Source organism: Hemitrygon akajei, chromosome 29, assembly GCF_048418815.1.
Source record: "Hemitrygon akajei chromosome 29, sHemAka1.3, whole genome shotgun sequence".
In the NCBI taxonomy this organism is placed as follows: Eukaryota; Metazoa; Chordata; class Chondrichthyes; order Myliobatiformes; family Dasyatidae; genus Hemitrygon; species Hemitrygon akajei.
Window position 1 is genome coordinate 11,344,510 of NC_133152.1, and position 19,613 is coordinate 11,364,122.

General features: G+C 39.0%; 1 protein-coding gene across 3 annotated transcripts in view; it reads left to right on the top strand.

Annotated features, from left to right (window-relative positions):
* The first annotated feature begins 1,536 nt into the window (after positions 1 to 1,536).
* Positions 1,537 to 19,613, top strand: part of ajap1 (adherens junctions associated protein 1) — a 299,903-nt gene continuing 281,826 nt past the window's right edge. For 2 of the 3 annotated variants that reach the window (XR_012096654.1, XM_073031684.1), the window contains exon 1: positions 1,537 to 1,917. Coding sequence is in view for 1 of the 3 variants with exons in the window: in XM_073031684.1 (XP_072887785.1) it covers positions 1,790 to 1,917 (128 nt within the window). In the remaining 2 variants the exon portion in view is untranslated. Of the gene's footprint in view, positions 1,918 to 2,173; positions 2,519 to 19,613 lie in introns of those variants that run through there. The other variant, XR_012096655.1, reaches the window with a different exon arrangement.

The following is a 19,613-nucleotide window of genomic DNA, read 5'->3' on the forward strand; positions in this document are numbered from 1 at the left end:
AAGGTTCAAAATTGCTGCCTGGGATTTTATTTTATAACTTAGAATTTAAGATGGTCTTAATCGTGAAATTCAAATTAGATCAATTAACCACTTAGCCCCTATCAGCACGACAGAATTAATTCTCTCTGTATGCTAGTCTGTCTGATTTTGTAAAGGAAATCAGTGCTCTTTAAATTGCGGATTCTCATTTAGCAAATCAAAAACATGAACTCAAATCATGAGAAATTTTACTGAGAAATCCTTTAAGAAATGCATCTATTTCCCAACAGACAGGCACAGTGCCTCACATTTGGAAGCACAGTACCTGGGAATGCAGGAACAGTCCAAATGATTTCAGCAATAAACTACAAGCATTATATTAAATGGAACATCTTCAGCGTGGTATTTATTTTGTTTTTTGGTTAAGTGTTGATAGGGTTATTCATGTTGTGTGAGCTGCCTGCCACCGTGCTCCATTCTGATAAACGCCTTTAAACCATATCAGATTATCTCAAGGAACATCAATCGCATCTGGCACCCGGCTACTTGGCTGTAAGACCGTTACCCAACTGCCAATCATTTTCACAACCGTGGATAGTCCGTCAATCCAGAGAGAGAGAAAGAAAAACAAGACCCCTGCATTTTGGTCACGGTAGAGCCCAAATAGTGCACATTGGAAATCAGCGATAGTTTTTAGCATTGAATTAATAATTATATCAATAAGAAGTGGCGAAATAATTTTCGGGCATTTTCTTTGATTCAGCGTCAGAATTAAGTTTGCATGTGGAGTGAAGATAAAGGGTTAATATTTCTTGCAGCCGGTTTTTGCAGCTCTGCTTTGGGCCGGGTAACTGACTTGTGGACGTGGTTCCGGAGAACATGGACGATGCTCAACGATAGCGGCATTCCTGGACACTACTAATAGTTGTGAATCAACAGTGACCCGTTCACTCTGTGAATTCCGTTACTTCCAGCGTTTAACATGCTCGCGTCTACTACTTGAACCGGCGGACATCAGAACTCGGGCTTCTGCAAATTTAACGTACTGTTTGACAGTTTTGGCAGTCGCCCTGTGTATTTAGAGAGAGGGTACGCTCCCTTAGTAATGCCAAAGACAGAATTTTACGTGAATTGGACTTGATCAGTTCACGGCTGTTCCTTTGAAAGTAGGTGGATCACTTCCCCGACAATCCGTCGTTATACCAATCCGGGGACCCAATCAAAGAGCGAAAGCAGAACCAAAACGAGCTGTCTCTGCATACCTCCTGTTTTTCGCTGGAATTAAATACTAGAAATCGATTTATCGTTTTACTGCTCGCCCGGGGGTGTTATACAACAGCATTGGCATCAGTGATTCGGAAGTTTAAAGAAATAGGTTAAGCACTATTAATTCCGGTGCTGAGGATTACTCCGGTTTGAGTGTGGGTCTGATACCTTTGGTATTTTTTTTTGCTTTCAGGGTGGTAGTGTAATGTTGGGGTGGGGGGTGGGGATGTTGAACTGACGTCAGCTGAAACCAGACAAGGCTCTTTCCTTAGTCCCTTGGATCCTCATCATTTCATTGAAAGGCTCCGTGAGCCGAACATACGAGAGGAGACTACTCTCAAATCCTGTCAGCCAAGACACTTCGCTTCTCTTTCCTTCTGACCTCTCTTCCTCTTCAGTTTTCTCATATCCGTGTCAACACAGACCCCTTTCTGGAGTGGAGGGGAGCTCTTACTTCCAAGCAATGGCCAGTTCACCACCGACGTTTTGGGAACTACTTGAGCGAGAATGAATTGCAGCTGTCTCTTAGGAAGCTTGGCATGGGATGTTAATATTCTTTGAAACTGTTCGGGTCAAGAAAAAAAGATGGTCTCTCCTTCTTTGGGTTGCAAAGACACGGTTATATGAGAAACGAATGCTGCGTGTGTTCACCATGCTGCTGAAGCGCTTGTGGTAAGATTTTTTTGATGAATTCGCTTGCAGTTAGGAGATTTGGCTGATGTACCTATCCTTGTTGCTGACAAGATGTTTTATTTTGTTAAGGCAGGGTTAGGGTTGCAGCAGTGAACCTTGCCATTGATTTATATAATACCTTTATTGAAAGGCTAGTGAAAGTAAAGTAGTTAGGCATGTGAAAAACAGGGATGAAAAACGGCAACAAAATTGCAGAGCTCTCCACTGGGCAGCGCTAGACATCTACGCACATACAAAGCGGAGCACATTCAGCACCACGGAGCTTGGACAGCTCCAACACCAGGCAGTCAACTTCAATGCTGAAACTGGGCAGTCAAGACTCCCAGGTCAAGAAGTGCAGAGAAATTGCAACGTGAACCAAAAAGAACGAGAATAGTTTAAATCACAGTAGCACAACCGCGTGAGAGCACGTCTTGTTAAAAATGTTCCAGTGCACACCTCTCGGACATGGGATTGGAATAAACCGTTTGATAGCTTTGGCATTTTATTAGTGAAGGCAGATGTTGAATAAAATGCAAGATTTGGAAATAGCTAAGTGTGGACAGCGTACACGGATTATAAAAGTATAATCAACTCTGAGGTATGTGTATATCTGTCAGATTTTGAAGATACGCAGAGCTGTATATTTGACGACCTGCAATGCCATGCTGAAAATGTAGCAAACTTGAAATGAGTGGACAAGGCTGTAATAAATAATAGCTATTTAATATGAATATATCGAACATTATACTCAGAAAATGCTTGTTTTGCTGACACAATGAAATATTATATAACATAACAATCAATACTAAATTAGGGCAGTTTACTGCATCAAATATTGTTAATTTTGTTGCTGAAGTATTCAAGACTAGCTGGTTGAAGTAAGAAAATAGTAAATGCAGGAGAATAAATTGTAAAGAAGTGCTAGAAGCATACAAGAATCTGAATAAAATTGAAATATTAATAGATCATTAACAATATAACATTGAGTTAAACACATTCAGTAAAAAAGATTGCCCCTTCAGCGTGTAGAAGAAAATCAGTCTATTAATATATTTTCAAAAAATGCAAAACTTGTATTAAAGGTTATAACTATTTTCATTATTTATGGACAGTTGATTTTTCATAGGATCACCTTACCTTCCACCCTTTCTATGTTGACAATGGTTTGGCAGATGCCCATGTTAAAAAAAATGTGTCTCATTGTCTGAAGCTGTGATCAGGGGAGTTATAGCGGAGATGGGGGGAAGCAGCAGGATTTCCAAATGGGAGTTTTATGTGGAACAATGGCAAATTAAAGGTTCTATGAAACTAATTAGATTTTCCAGGGAGGGACTAGTTACAATCACATATGAGAGAGACAGACAGGCAAAAAAAAACAGAGGGGGGGGGAGAGAGGGGGGAGAGTGAGAGAGAGAGAGAGAGCGAGAGAGAGAGAGAGCAATATATTTCTATATATATTTGTTCATGCAATGCTTCCTTAAATGTAGTCTGTTACCTTAACATCTAGCTGTGCATACGTGAGCAATTTCTATTCCAGACTACTCCAGAATGGAACTATAGATTCACTGTTTGATATGCTAATGTTTGTACATATTAACATAGGAAAAGACTGATTTTGTTAACATTACTCAGAATTTTAAACAATATGCATGGAATTAGAGATAAATTATGTTATAATCCATATATATTTACTCTATGCATATATGACATAAACATATAGAGACATACAGCTGACGGACAAATAATAAGATATATTATATTTTCATCTACCCTAAGACTTCTTAAAGCACAAAATATTCTTTTGATTTTACTGCACAGGTCCTAATACTCTCCCCTTTCACTCCCAAATCACCCACATGCCTGCCCTCCTTCTGTTAACACTGTGGGCTATCTGACTGTGGAAGGCATTACATATGAGGCTGATCTTGTCCTCTGTTGAAATCCACACACATGTACTTGCCAGCAGAGGTCAGAGCATAGTAATTAGGAGTGGAAAAAGTGATTGATGTTTCCGTTTCTCAGCCTAAGGTCAAGCATGACAACTGAGCCGTTCGTTTAAGATCAAATAGTGCTGGAAAAAATATCAATATTATGGCTTATAACTAACTATCAAAGAGCTATGCTAATTAATGTTTGACATAAAGAATTATCTCTTTATACTAGATTATCTGTACACGTGTTTATGGAGATAGAAAGATGCATGCAACTATACACACCATCTCTCAGCAGGATTTTGATATACTGCTGCCCACCTATACTCATATCTGCTTCATTAATATATATCATCTACTAAACTTAGCAATTCCAGATTGTAGAATTTATCTATGTAGTTTTAAAAGTTTTTTCCCCCATAGTTCAGCTAGTTAGGCATGTACTCACACTTCAGCTGCTACCTTGTTACCATACTAATGTGTAATGAATATATTGGCTGGCAATAGTATGGGCGAGCAGTTCAGAATGACTCATTGATTATTTTCCTACTGCTGAGCCAGGTGGGTGGAGCAAGATGTAATATTGGGTCATTGTCTCACCTCTGCCCAGATAGAGAGAGCGTGCTGCTGCCTATATTGGTTGGTTCCTTTTTATCGAAGGCGTAAGAAAATTGATATATGCAATTCTGCTGCTTAGGTCTCCCAGAAAGAGACTAGATTTTGTGTTTCCGAACTGATTAATATTATTAGAACCAAAATTGCATTAAATTTCACATATTCTCGGCCGTCGTGCATATTTTCTCAACATATTGTTTGGATTATACTGCTATTCTATTGAGCTAACCATGTGTTGGTAGCAGTCTTGGCAGTGAGCCTAAGAATATCTGGTTTGTGTCACACTTCGAACCACAGACCACAGAAATCCAGGCTGACACTTCAGCACTGCTGTGTTGGAGGTGATGTGTTTCAATTGACACCTTAAACTGTCCATGTCTGAGGAGCAAAGGAACTCTCCCCAGAGGGCTGGCCAACATGTATCCTTCCACTAACATAATCAGAATGAATAATTATTGGGAGCTTGCTATTCTCTGATTAGTTGCTGTATTTTCTACACTGTAGCTGTGCAGAAATGTCTTCATTTGGCTGTCAAGTGTTTTGGGCATCAGGACAGATGCTTTTATAAATGCAAGTTGTTCTTTCTTTAAGAAATGCTTTGCACTGCACCTAGTTATGTTGAAATAACCAAAACAAAAGAATAGAAGCTCAAACATGATATGGAAAGATCTTTCTGCACTTGCGCTCATGATTAACCTGTGGAGGAATGGCACATCAACAATTAACACATTTTCTAATACAGCTTTTCAATACTCAGTATGGAAGAGGATTAAAAGAGCAATAGATTTTGTTGGACAGCTTGACCTTTATCCATTTTGTGGCTTATAGTGTACATTGAAAAATCAATTATTGTAAACAATGCCTTAGGATCAAGGATGACTTGCTTCCACTCCAGATTTGTGGGTTCTGTGAAGGCTGATGAAGCCATTCTGGAAACAGGAAATTGTCCCAAAGATGAAGTCGGAGTTGGCAACTCTGATAGGTGGATGAGCGCTTGGTGAGTTTGCGAGTTCCTTCCCTGCTTACACAAAGGGTCTGTGAGTGCCTAGTGCATGGTTTGAGATTCTCAAAGTGTTCATTTTTCACTTTAACCAGGTGTGACTCAGAGAGTTGGAGGAGTCAGATGTTGCATCCCTCAAAGAAGCTTTGAGCACAGCCTCATTTTTTTCCACTGTCTGCCTGATAATCTCCCCCCACAGCACACAGTTTTGGGTGTGATAGTGGCAAAGCCTACCCAGTATAGTCAACTGTGCTTAATTAGAACCTCATTGCTGGGGAGGATACTGATGTTAATTTGCTTCTACTTACAGCGAATATTGAGAATTTTGTGGATGTGATATCATTATCATTTACTTTCCATCAAATTTTTGTTAGAACTCCTCCTTATGTAAACACTTTGTCACTAACAATGCTCCATAATTCCTCAATGTATCCCAGGATACAAATCTGATTTCCACTTTAATTTCCAGGCTCCAACCAATTTTATTTCTGCTTCCTAAATTGTTGTGGGATTTGTTTTATGATCATAAATGACAACATCATATCACAAGATCAAATTACATTGAAAGTAGGAACAGGAAACCAGGCATTCAAATGCCTAGTAAATTATGATTTTATATCCCTGTTTAATTATCCCTTACAGTTTGACCGCACATCAACTAAAGAAGGCATATGATCTGGTTTCCCACTTCCCATAACTACAGGAAATTGACTAATGTTGTGTTTCAAATGATGTTAAAATTGGCAAGATTTAAAAAAAAAATGTTCCTCTAAGTTTCCTGTTTTTTTTTGTTTTCCATTTTCTTTTCCATACACTGGAAAAGTGCCTTTTGACACCTACTATATACTACATATTTCTGACTCACTGAATTATCAGAGCATCAGAAGCAATTTTAATTTCATACCAAGTGCATCATTGAATGAGGTAGATTGTAATCTCTGAGCTGTTTTATTTTATGTCAATATATATCTTATTACATGATACTAAAAAGATAATTGTAGTCACACTTCTATAAGAGAGTAAAACATTTTAAACACCTGTTTTTCTGTTTTAAGTAGATACAATCTCTGTGAACAGTTGGAGATACCATTGCCTCACTGAAAGTATATTCTGTTTTAAAATAAAATCTTGTTGGGTGAGCTCTTTTCTAACTCATGGGTTTAGCTGAAATGAAGGTAAGATCCTACAATAAAACTCAATCCAGTGACAGGTCCACAGCAAGTTCATCTCAGAAGAAAGATGCAGGTTTCATTCATGGCCATAGAAAAAGGATCATAGAATATTGTGGTTTGCTGGGATGTTGGCTGCATTGAAGATTGCAGTAGAACAGAGTGATCTAGGAATAATGGTGCATAGTTCCCTGAAGGTGGAATCTCATGTGGATAGGGTGGTGAAGAAAGCTTTTGGTATGCTGGCCTTTATAAATCAGAGCATTGAGTATAGGAGTTGGATGTAATGTTAAAATTGTACAAGGCATTGGTAAGGCCAAATTTGGAGTACTGTGTACAGTTCTGGTCACCAAATTATAGGAAAGATGTCAACAAAATAGAGGGAGTACAGAGAAGATTTATTAGAATGTTACCTGGGTTTCAGCACATAAGTTACAGGGAAAGGCTGAACAAATTAGGTCTTTATTCTTTGGAGCATAGAAGGTTGAGGGGGGGACTCGATAGAGGTATTTAAAATAATGAGGGGGATAGATCAAGTTGACATGGATAGGCTTTTTCCATTGAGAGTAGGGGAGATTCAAAGAAGAGGACATGATTTGAGAGTTAAGGGGCAAAAGTTTAAGGGTAGCACGAGGGAGAATTTCTTTACTCGGAGAGTGGTAGCTGTGTGGAATGAGCTTCCAATAGAAGTGGTAGAGGCAGGTTCAGTATTGTCATTTAAAGTAAAATTGAATAGGTATATGGACAGGAAAGGAATGGAGGGTTATGGGCTGAGTGCGAGCCACTGGGACTAGGTGAGTGTAAGCGTCGGCACGGACTAGAAGGGCCGAGATGGCCTGTTTCCGTGCTGTAATTGTTATATGGTTATATGGTTTTGCTGGAGTTTGAAGTTAACTCAAGGGGAATTGCACTTGCAGTATTATGTTCAGTTTTTGGTGACACAGTTGTGGGAATATCATCATTAAGCTTGGAAGAATGCAAAGAAGATCTACAGGAATGTTGTCAGGACTCAAGGCCTGAGTTCTAAAGAGAGGTTGGGCAGGCTAGAACTTTATTCCCTGGAGTGTACGAGATCAGGCAGTGAACTTCTGGAATTGTATAAAATCATAACTGGCAAAGATCGAGTGAATGCACTCAGTGTTTTCCTCAGAAAATGAAACAAAGTAAAACAGAAACCGGAAGGGTTAGGAATATGGTGAGAAGAAAATCTTTTATAAAAGAGACCTGAGAAGCAACTTCTTCATGCAGAGGGTAGTGCATATATGAAATAAGCCAGCATTCTAAGCAGTTGTGGAATGTATAATAATAATCTAAAAGACATGTGTAGATAGGAAGGGTAGAGGGACATAGGCTAAATGTGGGCAATTGAGACTAGCTTAAACAGCCACCTTGATAGGCATGGGTGAGTTGGATTGAAGGTCCAATTTCAGTATGTTTTACTCTATGACTAATCTGCTGCCCTGAGAGATGTGAGCGGTGCCAGGTTTTGTGGTTTAATATGGACCACTCCTGCACTGCTTCACTCCACATTGCTTCAGCCAAAGAAATGCTCAACTGAACCTTGCTGGTGGCTTCCTAGGGGCAGAAAATGTGTAATGCAAATGAACAGTCAAAAAAAAAAGTGCCAGCCATAGAACATCTGTTTCCTGGCTGGTTAAGAAGATCTTGATAACTCAGATGATACTGAAATTAGTGAAAAGAGAAATTAAGTGCTTAAGTCTGTGGATAATGTCCTGTCAAAACAAGATATGAGTAATGAAGTAGTGAAACATCACTTAAAGAATCTAGCACTCACCTGAAAGCTGGGACATACTGCAATCATAATTAATAAGGAAACATAAAACATAATTGACGAAAAAATAATTTTGATCACATTTTGAAACCTGTTGTACTTTGGGATTTCAGAGGTCTTCATAATCTGCTTGTTCTATAAACTTGATTGTAAACTGAAAGATTCATCATCACATAAACCTTATGTATACATGATGGATAAATGTTGAAAGAGGTTTAATATGGCAGGGTAGCAATGACCAAAGCAGCTGCATTGTTGTGGTGTGCCAGAAGGTCCATAAAATGTTAATTTGCACAGGCACTGAAGAGCATTCAGAACAAAATTAGAGGGCAGATGCTCTTTTGGTCTGTTCCCTCCAGTTCTTTGCTGACTGGAAAATAAACAAAAGTTGCTGAAAACACTCAGCAGGCCAGACAGCATCTGTTGAAGAAGGATCAGGCTTAATGATTCCGGTCAAAGACCTTATGTAGGAACTGGGAAAGAAACGAAACACGTTAGTTTTCAGGAGTAGAGAAGTGGAGAAGGGATGGATAGAACAGAAGGGATATTTCTGAGAACAAATGGGTTAGTATGGGTGGTTAGAAGTAGATTATGCTGCTTTGTCTGCAATACATGTTACTCATAGCAGAGTTATGGAGCAGAAAGGGAAAAGCTCAGCCAAAATCACAGAGATATGATTGGCAAAAATGGTCAATTCTGATACATTCAGAAATAAGTGTGAGTGATCTGAATTTGCTAAGTTGGATCAGAGTAGATTAAATTCCTTCAGTACTCTCAACAAGTCATCAGTCTTTATGTATAGCTCGCACAGTGATAATTAGAAGGCTTTTCATTTGCAACTGAATGTTGGGGATTTGAATGGCAGCATAAGCTGGATTTGATTTTGTTTGTTTTCAGGTTAATACACTTCCTTGCATCTTGTGCTATGGAACTGACTCTCAAAGACAAATATTTTATACGGTAAAGTTGGCTAGACCTCCGGAGATTTATCACATTAATAATTTGAAGGCATAAGATAAAAAGTCAACACCTTTTGGAGACTATCAATACTGTCATGTGGGGTCAAATGCCACTCTTCTATCATGTTGAATTTCACGACACTCTGTCTCACCTCTACTCAATCGATGACTTTACCTCTATTTACAAAGCCTTTCTTCTCCCTACCTCCTGTGTGAAATAGTGTCACAGAGACCTGTGCTCAATTAAGGATACATTTTTGCCAGTTATCCTCCTCTGTCTCTCTGAAGAGTGATAAGACAACCTCTAGGGGATCTTCCTGATCTGGAGACATGTCCGGGCATTGAATCTAGCATAACGGTGGCAAATAGTATGACACTTGCATTAAATCTTTCTGCCCGCCACCCTTTCCCTAAACTCCTTTATGGGTTATCATTAGTTTGAGGGAACTTGTCAATTGTAGCATTAAGGCAGTGAGAAATATGTCATGGCCTGGCACTGCAGCAACAAATATATCCAATTAAACAAGGAATATCAATTCTAGTGTCAGCAGCAGAAGAAGCAGTTTCATTCCTGCAGCAGCGTTCTCGGAATGCAAAATCACATAGCATCAACCATAAACCACATTTGCATAGATTGTGATCATACTCTTCATATGTGTTTACATCATGTAGCCTCTGATCAATGGAAACATTGCCTTAGTTAAGATCTGATTTCAGTTAGAAACACATAGTACTTTGAAACAATATGCTTCTGATCTCAGATTGCTTTATTTACAGGTTTTATCACTACATTCCAATATGTAGAGTTATGATGGAATATTCCACGGTGTGCAACCTTGCAATATGCATAAAACGAACTCAGCATCTGCAGAGTCAAAGCGAGGGTCGAAACTTTGGTCACGTTGGTGCATCAGGATTACGGTGGATGCTTGGTCTGTTGAGGTCATTCAGTAGTTCATTTATTTTGCTCCAGACCCAGGCACTTGCAGTCTGTTGTGTCTCTGTGTTGCGATAAGCATGGACCCATGTGCAGGAAAAGCAAGTAACAAATAAGGTGGAAGGAAGAAGAGAGTATGTAAGAACCACACAGAACAGAACTGTCTAAGGGTTAGTCAAACTGCATCTGTATTCCTTAACCAGTTGATATAAAGTTGCCAGAAGATGGCATCTCTGATCACTTTCTTAAATGATATAAAGTATAAATGGAATAGTGCTGAGCCGTTCAAATACATTCCAAAGCATTTCTTGTTCTATGCAGCCCTTTTAATCAGTGCAGAGGTACAATTCATCCACTTATGCTGTCTTCTTTCCTGCACGTCATTCCCTAATGTACCTCGATCTCTGCACTGTTCTATATCTCTCGTTATGATAATTGCAGCAATCAAAGTCAGTTACTGCTAATTAGTAAACTGAAATGTTTTTATTCTTTTAATGCATTTACAGAGAATTTGAACCACTTTTAAGAATAAAATCTCACTCAACAGAAGCATGCATTGGGAATGGACTATGACTTCAGCTCCTGAAACTTGTGATGTTCTTTAAACATTGCTCATTCAATCTTAAATTTGGAAAATTCAGCATGCTTTGAATTGATTGTTATTGAACCCAGCAGATAATGTCTCAGAGGGAAATCCCCAGCTCTGGTCCTTGTGTACACCCGTTTGTTCCTCAGTGAAGCAATCAATAGCCTTATATTCAACCCACACTTGTTCTTGAGCTGAAACATATACAGTTCCTCCGGCCCTATCCCTTCTCTTTCCCACCCCACGGCTCAGAGGCTGGTCAACCCACTTTGCTCTTCACTCTAAACTGCAACATTTACAATCCCTTGTGTACCCGTTCTGTGGAATTTGTTTTGTAAATTGTTTCATCTCTTCACCTCTATTTCCTCTTTCAAGGCCCATGAGAAGACCCATCTAGTAAACTAAGCCTCTGCTCAAATATCCTTCATCACAAAATTCTTTTTTTTTGCCTGATTTTGATTATGCAACATAATTTGAACTGCTTTTCAATGCCAAAGACATCAAATAGAGATAAAGCTGCTGCTGTTGTTGGGGTTTGGGTTTAAGGAGCTGATGTCAGTAATCAGGGGTCAGAGTAATAGGCAACACAGTGGCACATTGCTGATTCCTGTGTGCGATGCTGATTTCCAGTGCTCTCCATGTGGAATTCACATGTTCCCTCTGGGATGTGTGGGTTTTCAATGGGTGTACCAGTTTCGTCCCCCCAACCCAAAATCATCTGACTTGGTAAATTATTTGTCCTTTGTGCAGTTGAGTGGTAGAATATGGGAGAAACTGATAGAAATAACGAGAAGCAAAAAGTGAGTAGTATAAATGAGTATATAGGGTGGTTAACAGTCAGTAAGAAACCCAAAGGGTCGGTTTCAGTAACACTGATTTAAGGGTGAAGCCAGAAAAGATATTGATCATTTTAGAATCAATGCTCAATATGTCAGAATAAATGGAAGGTTATTTAAGGTTGAACTGAAGAGAAACTTTTTCATTCAGCGTGAAGACACAAAAGGCTGAAACTGTGTAACCATCAGACTCAAGGACAGCTTCTGTCGCACTGTTATCAATCCCTTGAATGGACTTCTTGTACAATAAGATAGTCTCTTGACCTTGAAATCTACCTCACCATGATCTTACACCTCATTGTAATGTCGCACTTATTGTTTACCCTAACCCTGTCTCATGATTTAATCTTTACGAACATTATGTACGGCAAGCTTTTAAAGTTCAAAGTTCAAATTAAATGTTTTATCAATATACATGTATGTCACCAGACTCTGAGATTCATTTTCTTGCAGGCATTCACTGTAGAACAAAGACATTCAATAGAATCAGTGAAAAGCTATACACAAATTCTGACAAGCAACCAGTGTGCAAAAGAATATACTCTGTGCAAATACAAAAAATATATATAAATAATACCAAGAACATGAGATGCAGTGTTCTTGGCAGTGAGTCAATAGTTTGCAGAATCAGTTCATAGTTGACCACATCTACAACACTCCTTGTAGGTGTCCTCAATAGTGGGGAGAGCTTTTCCTGTGATAGACTGGGCTATGTCCACCACTTCTGTAGGCTTTTCTGTTTTTGGGCATTTGTGTTTCTATTCCAGAACGTGATGCAAGATGCTCTCTACTGTGCATCTATAGAAGTTCGTCCAAGTTTTGGATGACATGCTGAATCTGCGCAAACTTCTAAGAAAACAGGGATACTGTTGTGCCTTTTTGTATTGTCAATTATGCGTGTGTGGCAAGACAGATTCTGTGATATGATATGATATCCACTAATGAAGGCTGAGTCATGGACCTCTGAGTCAATAATCAACTCTTTATTTGAATGAATGGCTGTTTTTGTGGCACAATTCAATCAGATTTTCAGTCTCCTTCATAAGTGGCGATTCATCACTACCTTTGATTTGACCAACCACAGTGGTGTCATTAGCCAAATGAAACATTGGGGATGCCTCACAGTCATAAGTGGAGGAGGGGGATAGCTCACAGCCTTCTGGTGCCCTTGTGCTAATGGTGTTTATGGAGATGTTGTTGCCAATTGGAATTAAATGGGGTCTGCAAGAGAGGAAATCAAGAGTCCAGTTTTACAAGGAGGTACCAAGCCCTAGATATTGATTAGTTTTGAGGAGATTGTAGCATTGGATGTTGAGCTGCAGTCGATTAAGAGCACTCAGATGTATGCACCTTTACTGTCCAGATGCTCTAGAGCTGAGAGAAGAGCCGACAAAATGGCATTTATCGGTGACTTGTTGTAAAGATAGGCAAATTGGCGTGGATCCAGGTCACTCCCCAGGTAAGAGCTGACATGCTTCATGGCCAGCCTCCAAAAGCACCTCATCATATACAAGTGTTCCGGAAAATAGTCACTGAGGCAGGTTACCGTGTTCTACTTTGGACTGGTATTGCTTGAAGCAGGTGGGTACGTCAGAAACAAGAGTTTAAAGATGACTGTGTCTTGTTGCATGGTATCTTGGTACATGTGACAATGATAAAAGAATAATCTTCAAAATTCTCAGTCCTAGAGTGATGTGGTGGTTCACTTAGTGAGCTCATTCAAATGGAAATTGGACGATAAGATACTCAGAAAGTTTTAAGGTTGTGCAGAAAAAATAGCCCTGAGATTAGTGATTATGACCTTAATAAATGGCAGAACAGGTTCCAAGGGCTGGGTTGCATAATTTACTAGTTCTTATTTTCTTAAAGGAGATGATAAGAAACTCATTACAAACACTGATTCTAATATCAACAATCTGTTGATTGAGTGAACACTGAATGCTGATTGAATAGTAACTTCCACAGTAGAAATGGGCATCAATTTGAAAGGAGAGATGTGCAAGCCAATGGAAAAGAAGCAGGGGAGTGAGAGTAATTAGATTGCTTATTCAACAAGCTGGCAGATGGGTGTGTAATTCTTTGACTTTTGTCTGCAGAGTAACATTTTAGCGAAATGTATCATTCATTGTGAGAAAAGGAATGCAGGCTGCACAAGATAATAAGTAGAAAAAAACAATCCCAATATTTGAATTGTCATCATTTGGGCTCTTCAGGGAAATGTATCCCATCAGATCCACAGTTGTCTCTTCAAAACTGTCTGGTGTTTGGAATGATGTCTGCTGCTTCCAGCTGCCTGTAATTCTCTTTCATTAAATTGTAGATAATTCTGTAAAGAAATGAGTGCAGTGCATTTACAATGCCAAGTTTGTGTACGATTATAAAATTATTTAAATGAGCTGTAGCTGCAGACACTAAAAAAAAACTTGTAGCCTCATAACTGTACCGAAATTTACTTGAAATAAAATATTCATGTCCAGATTAATAGCCCCTAAATACATTTTTGTATCTTTATAAATGTCTTTATTGCCTTTTACTGAGTTTTCAACTTTGTCATCTCTTTTCATGTCCTGTGCTTAATATTATGCTTCCTATTAAATGCAGACACTGTAATCAGCATGCCAGTTTTCTGTTGCCATGACTGCATTCTGTAATGATTTTTTATAGGCTTCTCTGGTCCCCTAGATACGTTCCAATGCTTTACCATGATTTCAAAAAGCTGTATCAATCTGTGAACACAACTGCTCACTGTTGCTTTCCTCTTTCATTGCTAGCTGATATTACAGCACAGAATAGATCTTCCGTCACATTAAATTGCTGAACCCTCATTAGCGACTGGAAATGCTGTGGAAATTATCAGTGAGCCTTCGCTGTCTGCAGGGAGTCTTGTTAAAGTTTCAAGAACAAAAATCTGTGCATATGAGACTGACAGTGCATATTTCCCATGCCCTATGTGTTTTCTATAGGTGACATCGGATTGTTTCTTTGGGTTGCTAAGCACAACTAACATTTAGCATAAATCATATGTTTTCAGTGTTATCTAAATCAGAAAACACTTGTCTCACACACCATAGTAAGACTTGTGCATACACCCTAAGGTAACAGTTCAAAGCTGTACTGAGGGAATGCTGTCTCATCACTGTTGGAAGACTTCCAAGGAGACCTGCACCTATTTGTTCATGTGGAATTTAAAGAAAAGGATTTGCTGAAAAGCAATGAAGCCTTTCCTTTTCCTTGCTCTAACATAACTGGTCAGTCATTTTATCCCAGTTTGTGAGATCTTTCTCAGAGGGCTATTGCTATATTTCAATGTAACTACACTATTACATGAAGGCAAAAAAAAGATTGCCAATGCTGGAATCTGAAGCAACAAGGAGTCTGCTGGAGGAACTCAGCAGATCAAAAAGCCTCTGTGGGGGTGGGGGTGTAGGAATCACACCAATAAAGTATTGGTGTATCGTCATGATTGAATCAATATGTTGTCCACAGGACAGGTCCTCTGAGATGTTGATGGCCAGGAACTTGAAACTGCTCACCCATTACACTACTGACTCCTCAGTGAGGATTGGTGTGTGTTCTCATATCTTAACCTCCCTGAAGTCCACAATCAGTCTCCTGATATTGGTGACGTTGAGTGCAAGGTTATGACGCCACTCAACCAGCCTATCTTCATCACTCCTGTACACCTCCTTATTGCCATCCGAGTTCAATAAACCATAAGTCCAATAAACCACTGAGGATTCTATTGGGTATTTGCAAAGTTGAAGAGTGAATATTTCTAGAGGCACAAGAGGTACTGCAGATGCTGGAAGTCTAGAACAATACACACAACCTGCCGGAGAAGCTCAACAGGTCAGACAGCATCAAGGAAGGGGGATAAACAGTCAACGTTTCAGACCAAGACCCTTCATCAGGACTCAATACCCATTTTTCAATATTTCTCAATGCCTATTTTTGTAAATGCATGCACAATTGTGGCTCTGATTCATATCGTTCACTGGTTATGGCAAACAACAACCATTTTCAATCCAAGGGATGCAAACATTCCTCCTTGGTGATTAGCTCACTTTTTTCCATTCTGGTTTAATGCAGTTAGTGCTCTCCATGTGAGTTCAGTCATAGTTCAGTCTTACAACACATGAGCAATTCCAATTGCACATCATGTTTATGTCAATCATGTTGTATGTACAAATCTGCTGATTGTTGGTGGCGAATGACATATGTTGATGAGTCAGTTTACTGGACTTTTTCTTTTTACAATATTTTTATTCAGAAGAAAAAAAAGATTTACAGAGTGCAATACATCTCAACATAACTTGTGTACATTCATATATTGTAATAAAATTGATAAAAATGTTATAGCATAACACATAAAGGTATACCACTCTGTAATCAAAAATTTAAAGATAGGTCATACATCATAAAAGAAATTTTTTTATATATATAAAAAAAGTCAACCCTCTACCAACTACCAAAGAAAAAAGCTGATGGATGACAATGGATAATTAGAAAAAAAGAAATATTCACTTAAGAAGAGAAGATAAAAATGCACATAAAAGTCTGTGCACTGTTAAACTTTATGAATTGGAAAAGTAATTTAGGGAAGGTCATACTGGACTGAGATAGGACACCCGGTTGAGCGGCACTGTAATTTCATCAACATTAGTAATACTAAAGAGCTGTTTTCTAAGTTCAGAAAGAGGAAGGAGGGTGAACATATGCCAGTCTGCATTGCTGGAGGAGGTAACAGCTTTCAGTTTCTGCGCCTTCACATACCGGATGACTTGTGCTGGGTTCAACAAATAGATACAATCATACGGAAGGCACACCAGTACGTTTACTTTTTTAGTAGGTTTAGCTTGGCACTGAATCCTCTAACAAATTTCTACAGATCCCCTGTCCGCCGGTCCAGCCGGTTCAGAGGGTCAGCTTAGTGCTGACAGAATTGTCATGGAAACAATCCTTCTACATCTGAGTGTGTTGGTATTCCTGAGCCACCACCCATGACTGACAGTACCTAAAACCAGTAGGAAGCTACTGACATGGTGAAGGAAGCCCTGAACACCACCAGCAATGGAGGAACTTCGTTGCTGCCCTAAGCTCCAGTGACATAACAGAGAGTAAGTAAGAATACTCTAGCAAACATCTGCAGGTAGATTGTTGAAAGTACCCTGACTGGTTGCATCATGGTCTGGCACTGAAATATAAGAAGCTGCAGAGACTAGTGCCCAATGTATCATGGACATATCCCACTCCACTATCAGTAATATCTATAGGACAGACTGCCTCAGGAAGGCAACAGCCATCGTCAAAGATCCCCACCATCCAAGCCATGCCATCTCTTGCAGCTACCACCAGGCAGGAGGTACGGAAGCCCGAGGTTCCAGACCAGCAGATTCAACAACAACTACATCCCTTCAACGATTTCAGATCTTGTCCTATCTACACAACTCTATGATTCAAATCTTCAAAGTACATTTATTATACGAGTGCCTATACAGTATATAACACATCCTCCTGCAGGTAACCGTGAAACAAAGAAATCCATTCAAAAAAAAAATCATCAAACACCCAAAGTAAGAGAAAAAACATGGAAAAATGTGAGGGAATAGCACACAGAACATCAAACTGCAGAGTCTGAAAGTGTCTAAAATTTTGATGGAATGTCTAAGGATACAGGAAGGTTATAACCATAATCAACAAACAAAATTAGATGGGGGGTTAGAAACTTCTGTTGCATGAGTTGTTATTATCTGGGCTGCCATTTAAGGAAGGACACTGAACCAGATTCAATAGTAGCTGATAATGGAATTGTTTATTTGATGAAGTATTTGTAGTGGTATGGTAAACATACATGTAAGATTAATTTTATAGCCTTTTCAAGAACATATTCGTTGAACCTCCCCTTAAACACCTGTATTGTAATAAATCCAGTTTCTTCAATCATCTTGTAAATTATCTTCATGCCCACACAAAACAATGAAATGACTGCATTGCAATGATGGCACTGAAAGTGCGATTTATTTGGTATGATAGATGGGTTGGCCTTTGGTGCTGCATGATTCTATAATTCTATGATTTGGTTTGATAACAGTGTTAGGACTGTACATAGTGCTTCATTATAGAACATTACCAAATCGCTGGTTACACTTGCACGCAAGGAATGCCCAACGCCAATGTGATGTATTGCTGACTGCCTGTCATGTTAATCCATTCAATTACTGCCTTTCAACGGGACAAGAATTGGCTGTGAGAAATCTGAGTTTACAGCGGCAGATGAGAGGGTCATCCAGCTAGACTTTATCATTGTCATCTGGCATGATAGGTGACCATAGGAGGATGAACATAAATTCAGATTTAAGCCAGCCTCAGGTTTATTCAAGTCTGGCTGTGTCACAGGTATCTTGTTTGGAGATGCGATCTGAGGTTGAAACTGCAATTATTTGATCTACAGTGTGTGTCATGCAAGCTGTGAACTCATCTTAAGCTTCAAAACAACACCCTGAGACGGAATCTAAATGCACTTGCTTTCTTTCAGACCAGACAGAAGTGGGGCTGCGTTCCCACTTTGGGTGAATGAAGAATTTTATTCTGGATACCTAATGCTACAATACTGGTACATAATTTACTCAACTTTGGTCAGTTGCAAGGAGCCCAGCAGACTTATTGTTTAATGAGGGGGGTCTGTTTTCTAGCTGTGTTTTATTTTCTGTGGTGAGCTTTCTAGTCTTGCCCAGCAGAGGTGGCATTGCCTCCTAGAATTACACTGCAACTACATTCCCCACTCAGTCCCACACCATCCTCCTGTCACAGAGATATTTTGCTGTCTCTAACTCCTGGAACACCCTTCCAGCAGCACCATGGGAGCATCTTTAGCAGAGGACTGCAAGAGTTCAAGGCAGCTCACATACCGCCTTCTCAAGGATGAATATGGAGAGAGTAGTAAATCCTGAGAAATCTTGTTTATAAAGAGGAACTTTATGAAGGAGGCCCTTCAAACCTGTTCCACGGTTCAGTCATGTGAAAGGGGAACCATGTTTACTTCAATTACTCTGTTTTTTAAAAAATTTCCTTACTGCACTTACTGAACAAATATGAACCTCAGGTTTTAAATCTGGAAAATAATGCAGAATTAAATTTTTCTATAGAGTCTACACCCACTTTAAAATTATAAGGTAATTCATAACTGCTTTTAATATTAAGTTCCCAGAATGCTATCTTATTCAAAACTTAAATAGTCTGGTAATTCCATATTTTAAGCACAAATTTTGAATTATTAGATACAAACTGCTAATGGTGGAGGAAGTTCAGCCAGAGTGAACAATACTGATGTTTAGAGAGAGAACAGGACTTTTTGTAACAAACAATGTGCCAAGCTTACATTCAGCAAAGAAATAATTAAAAAAGAAAATTGACAGTTTTGTTTTTGCAGAATGCTAAGTCCAGCATTAGAATGAGAAACAGAAGGCCCTTCAACCCTTCAAATCTGTTCTATTATTCAGTCAAGTGTTAGTGGTTTCATATCTCCTTAAATTACCCTGGTTTTTGATTTCCTTATTTTACTTATTAAACAAACATAAACTTTATTGAAATTTTCAGTTATCACTGAACCTCGCTAACATTCTGGTGAAAAGATGTCCAAATTTCCTCTCCCTTTTGTGTCTAGAGTTTCAGGTACATCCTAACATCACCTCTGAACAGCCCAGGCATCTATTCTCCTTTGCACTTTGTGCTAGTGACACCAACCATAGGAAACTGTTTTCTTTTGTTCTACTCTGTCATATTTTCATTATAATTTGATTATAAGTATCCTTCTGAAGTCATGGGAGTACATAAGGACAATCTTCATAAATTAATCCTTTTAAATTTGG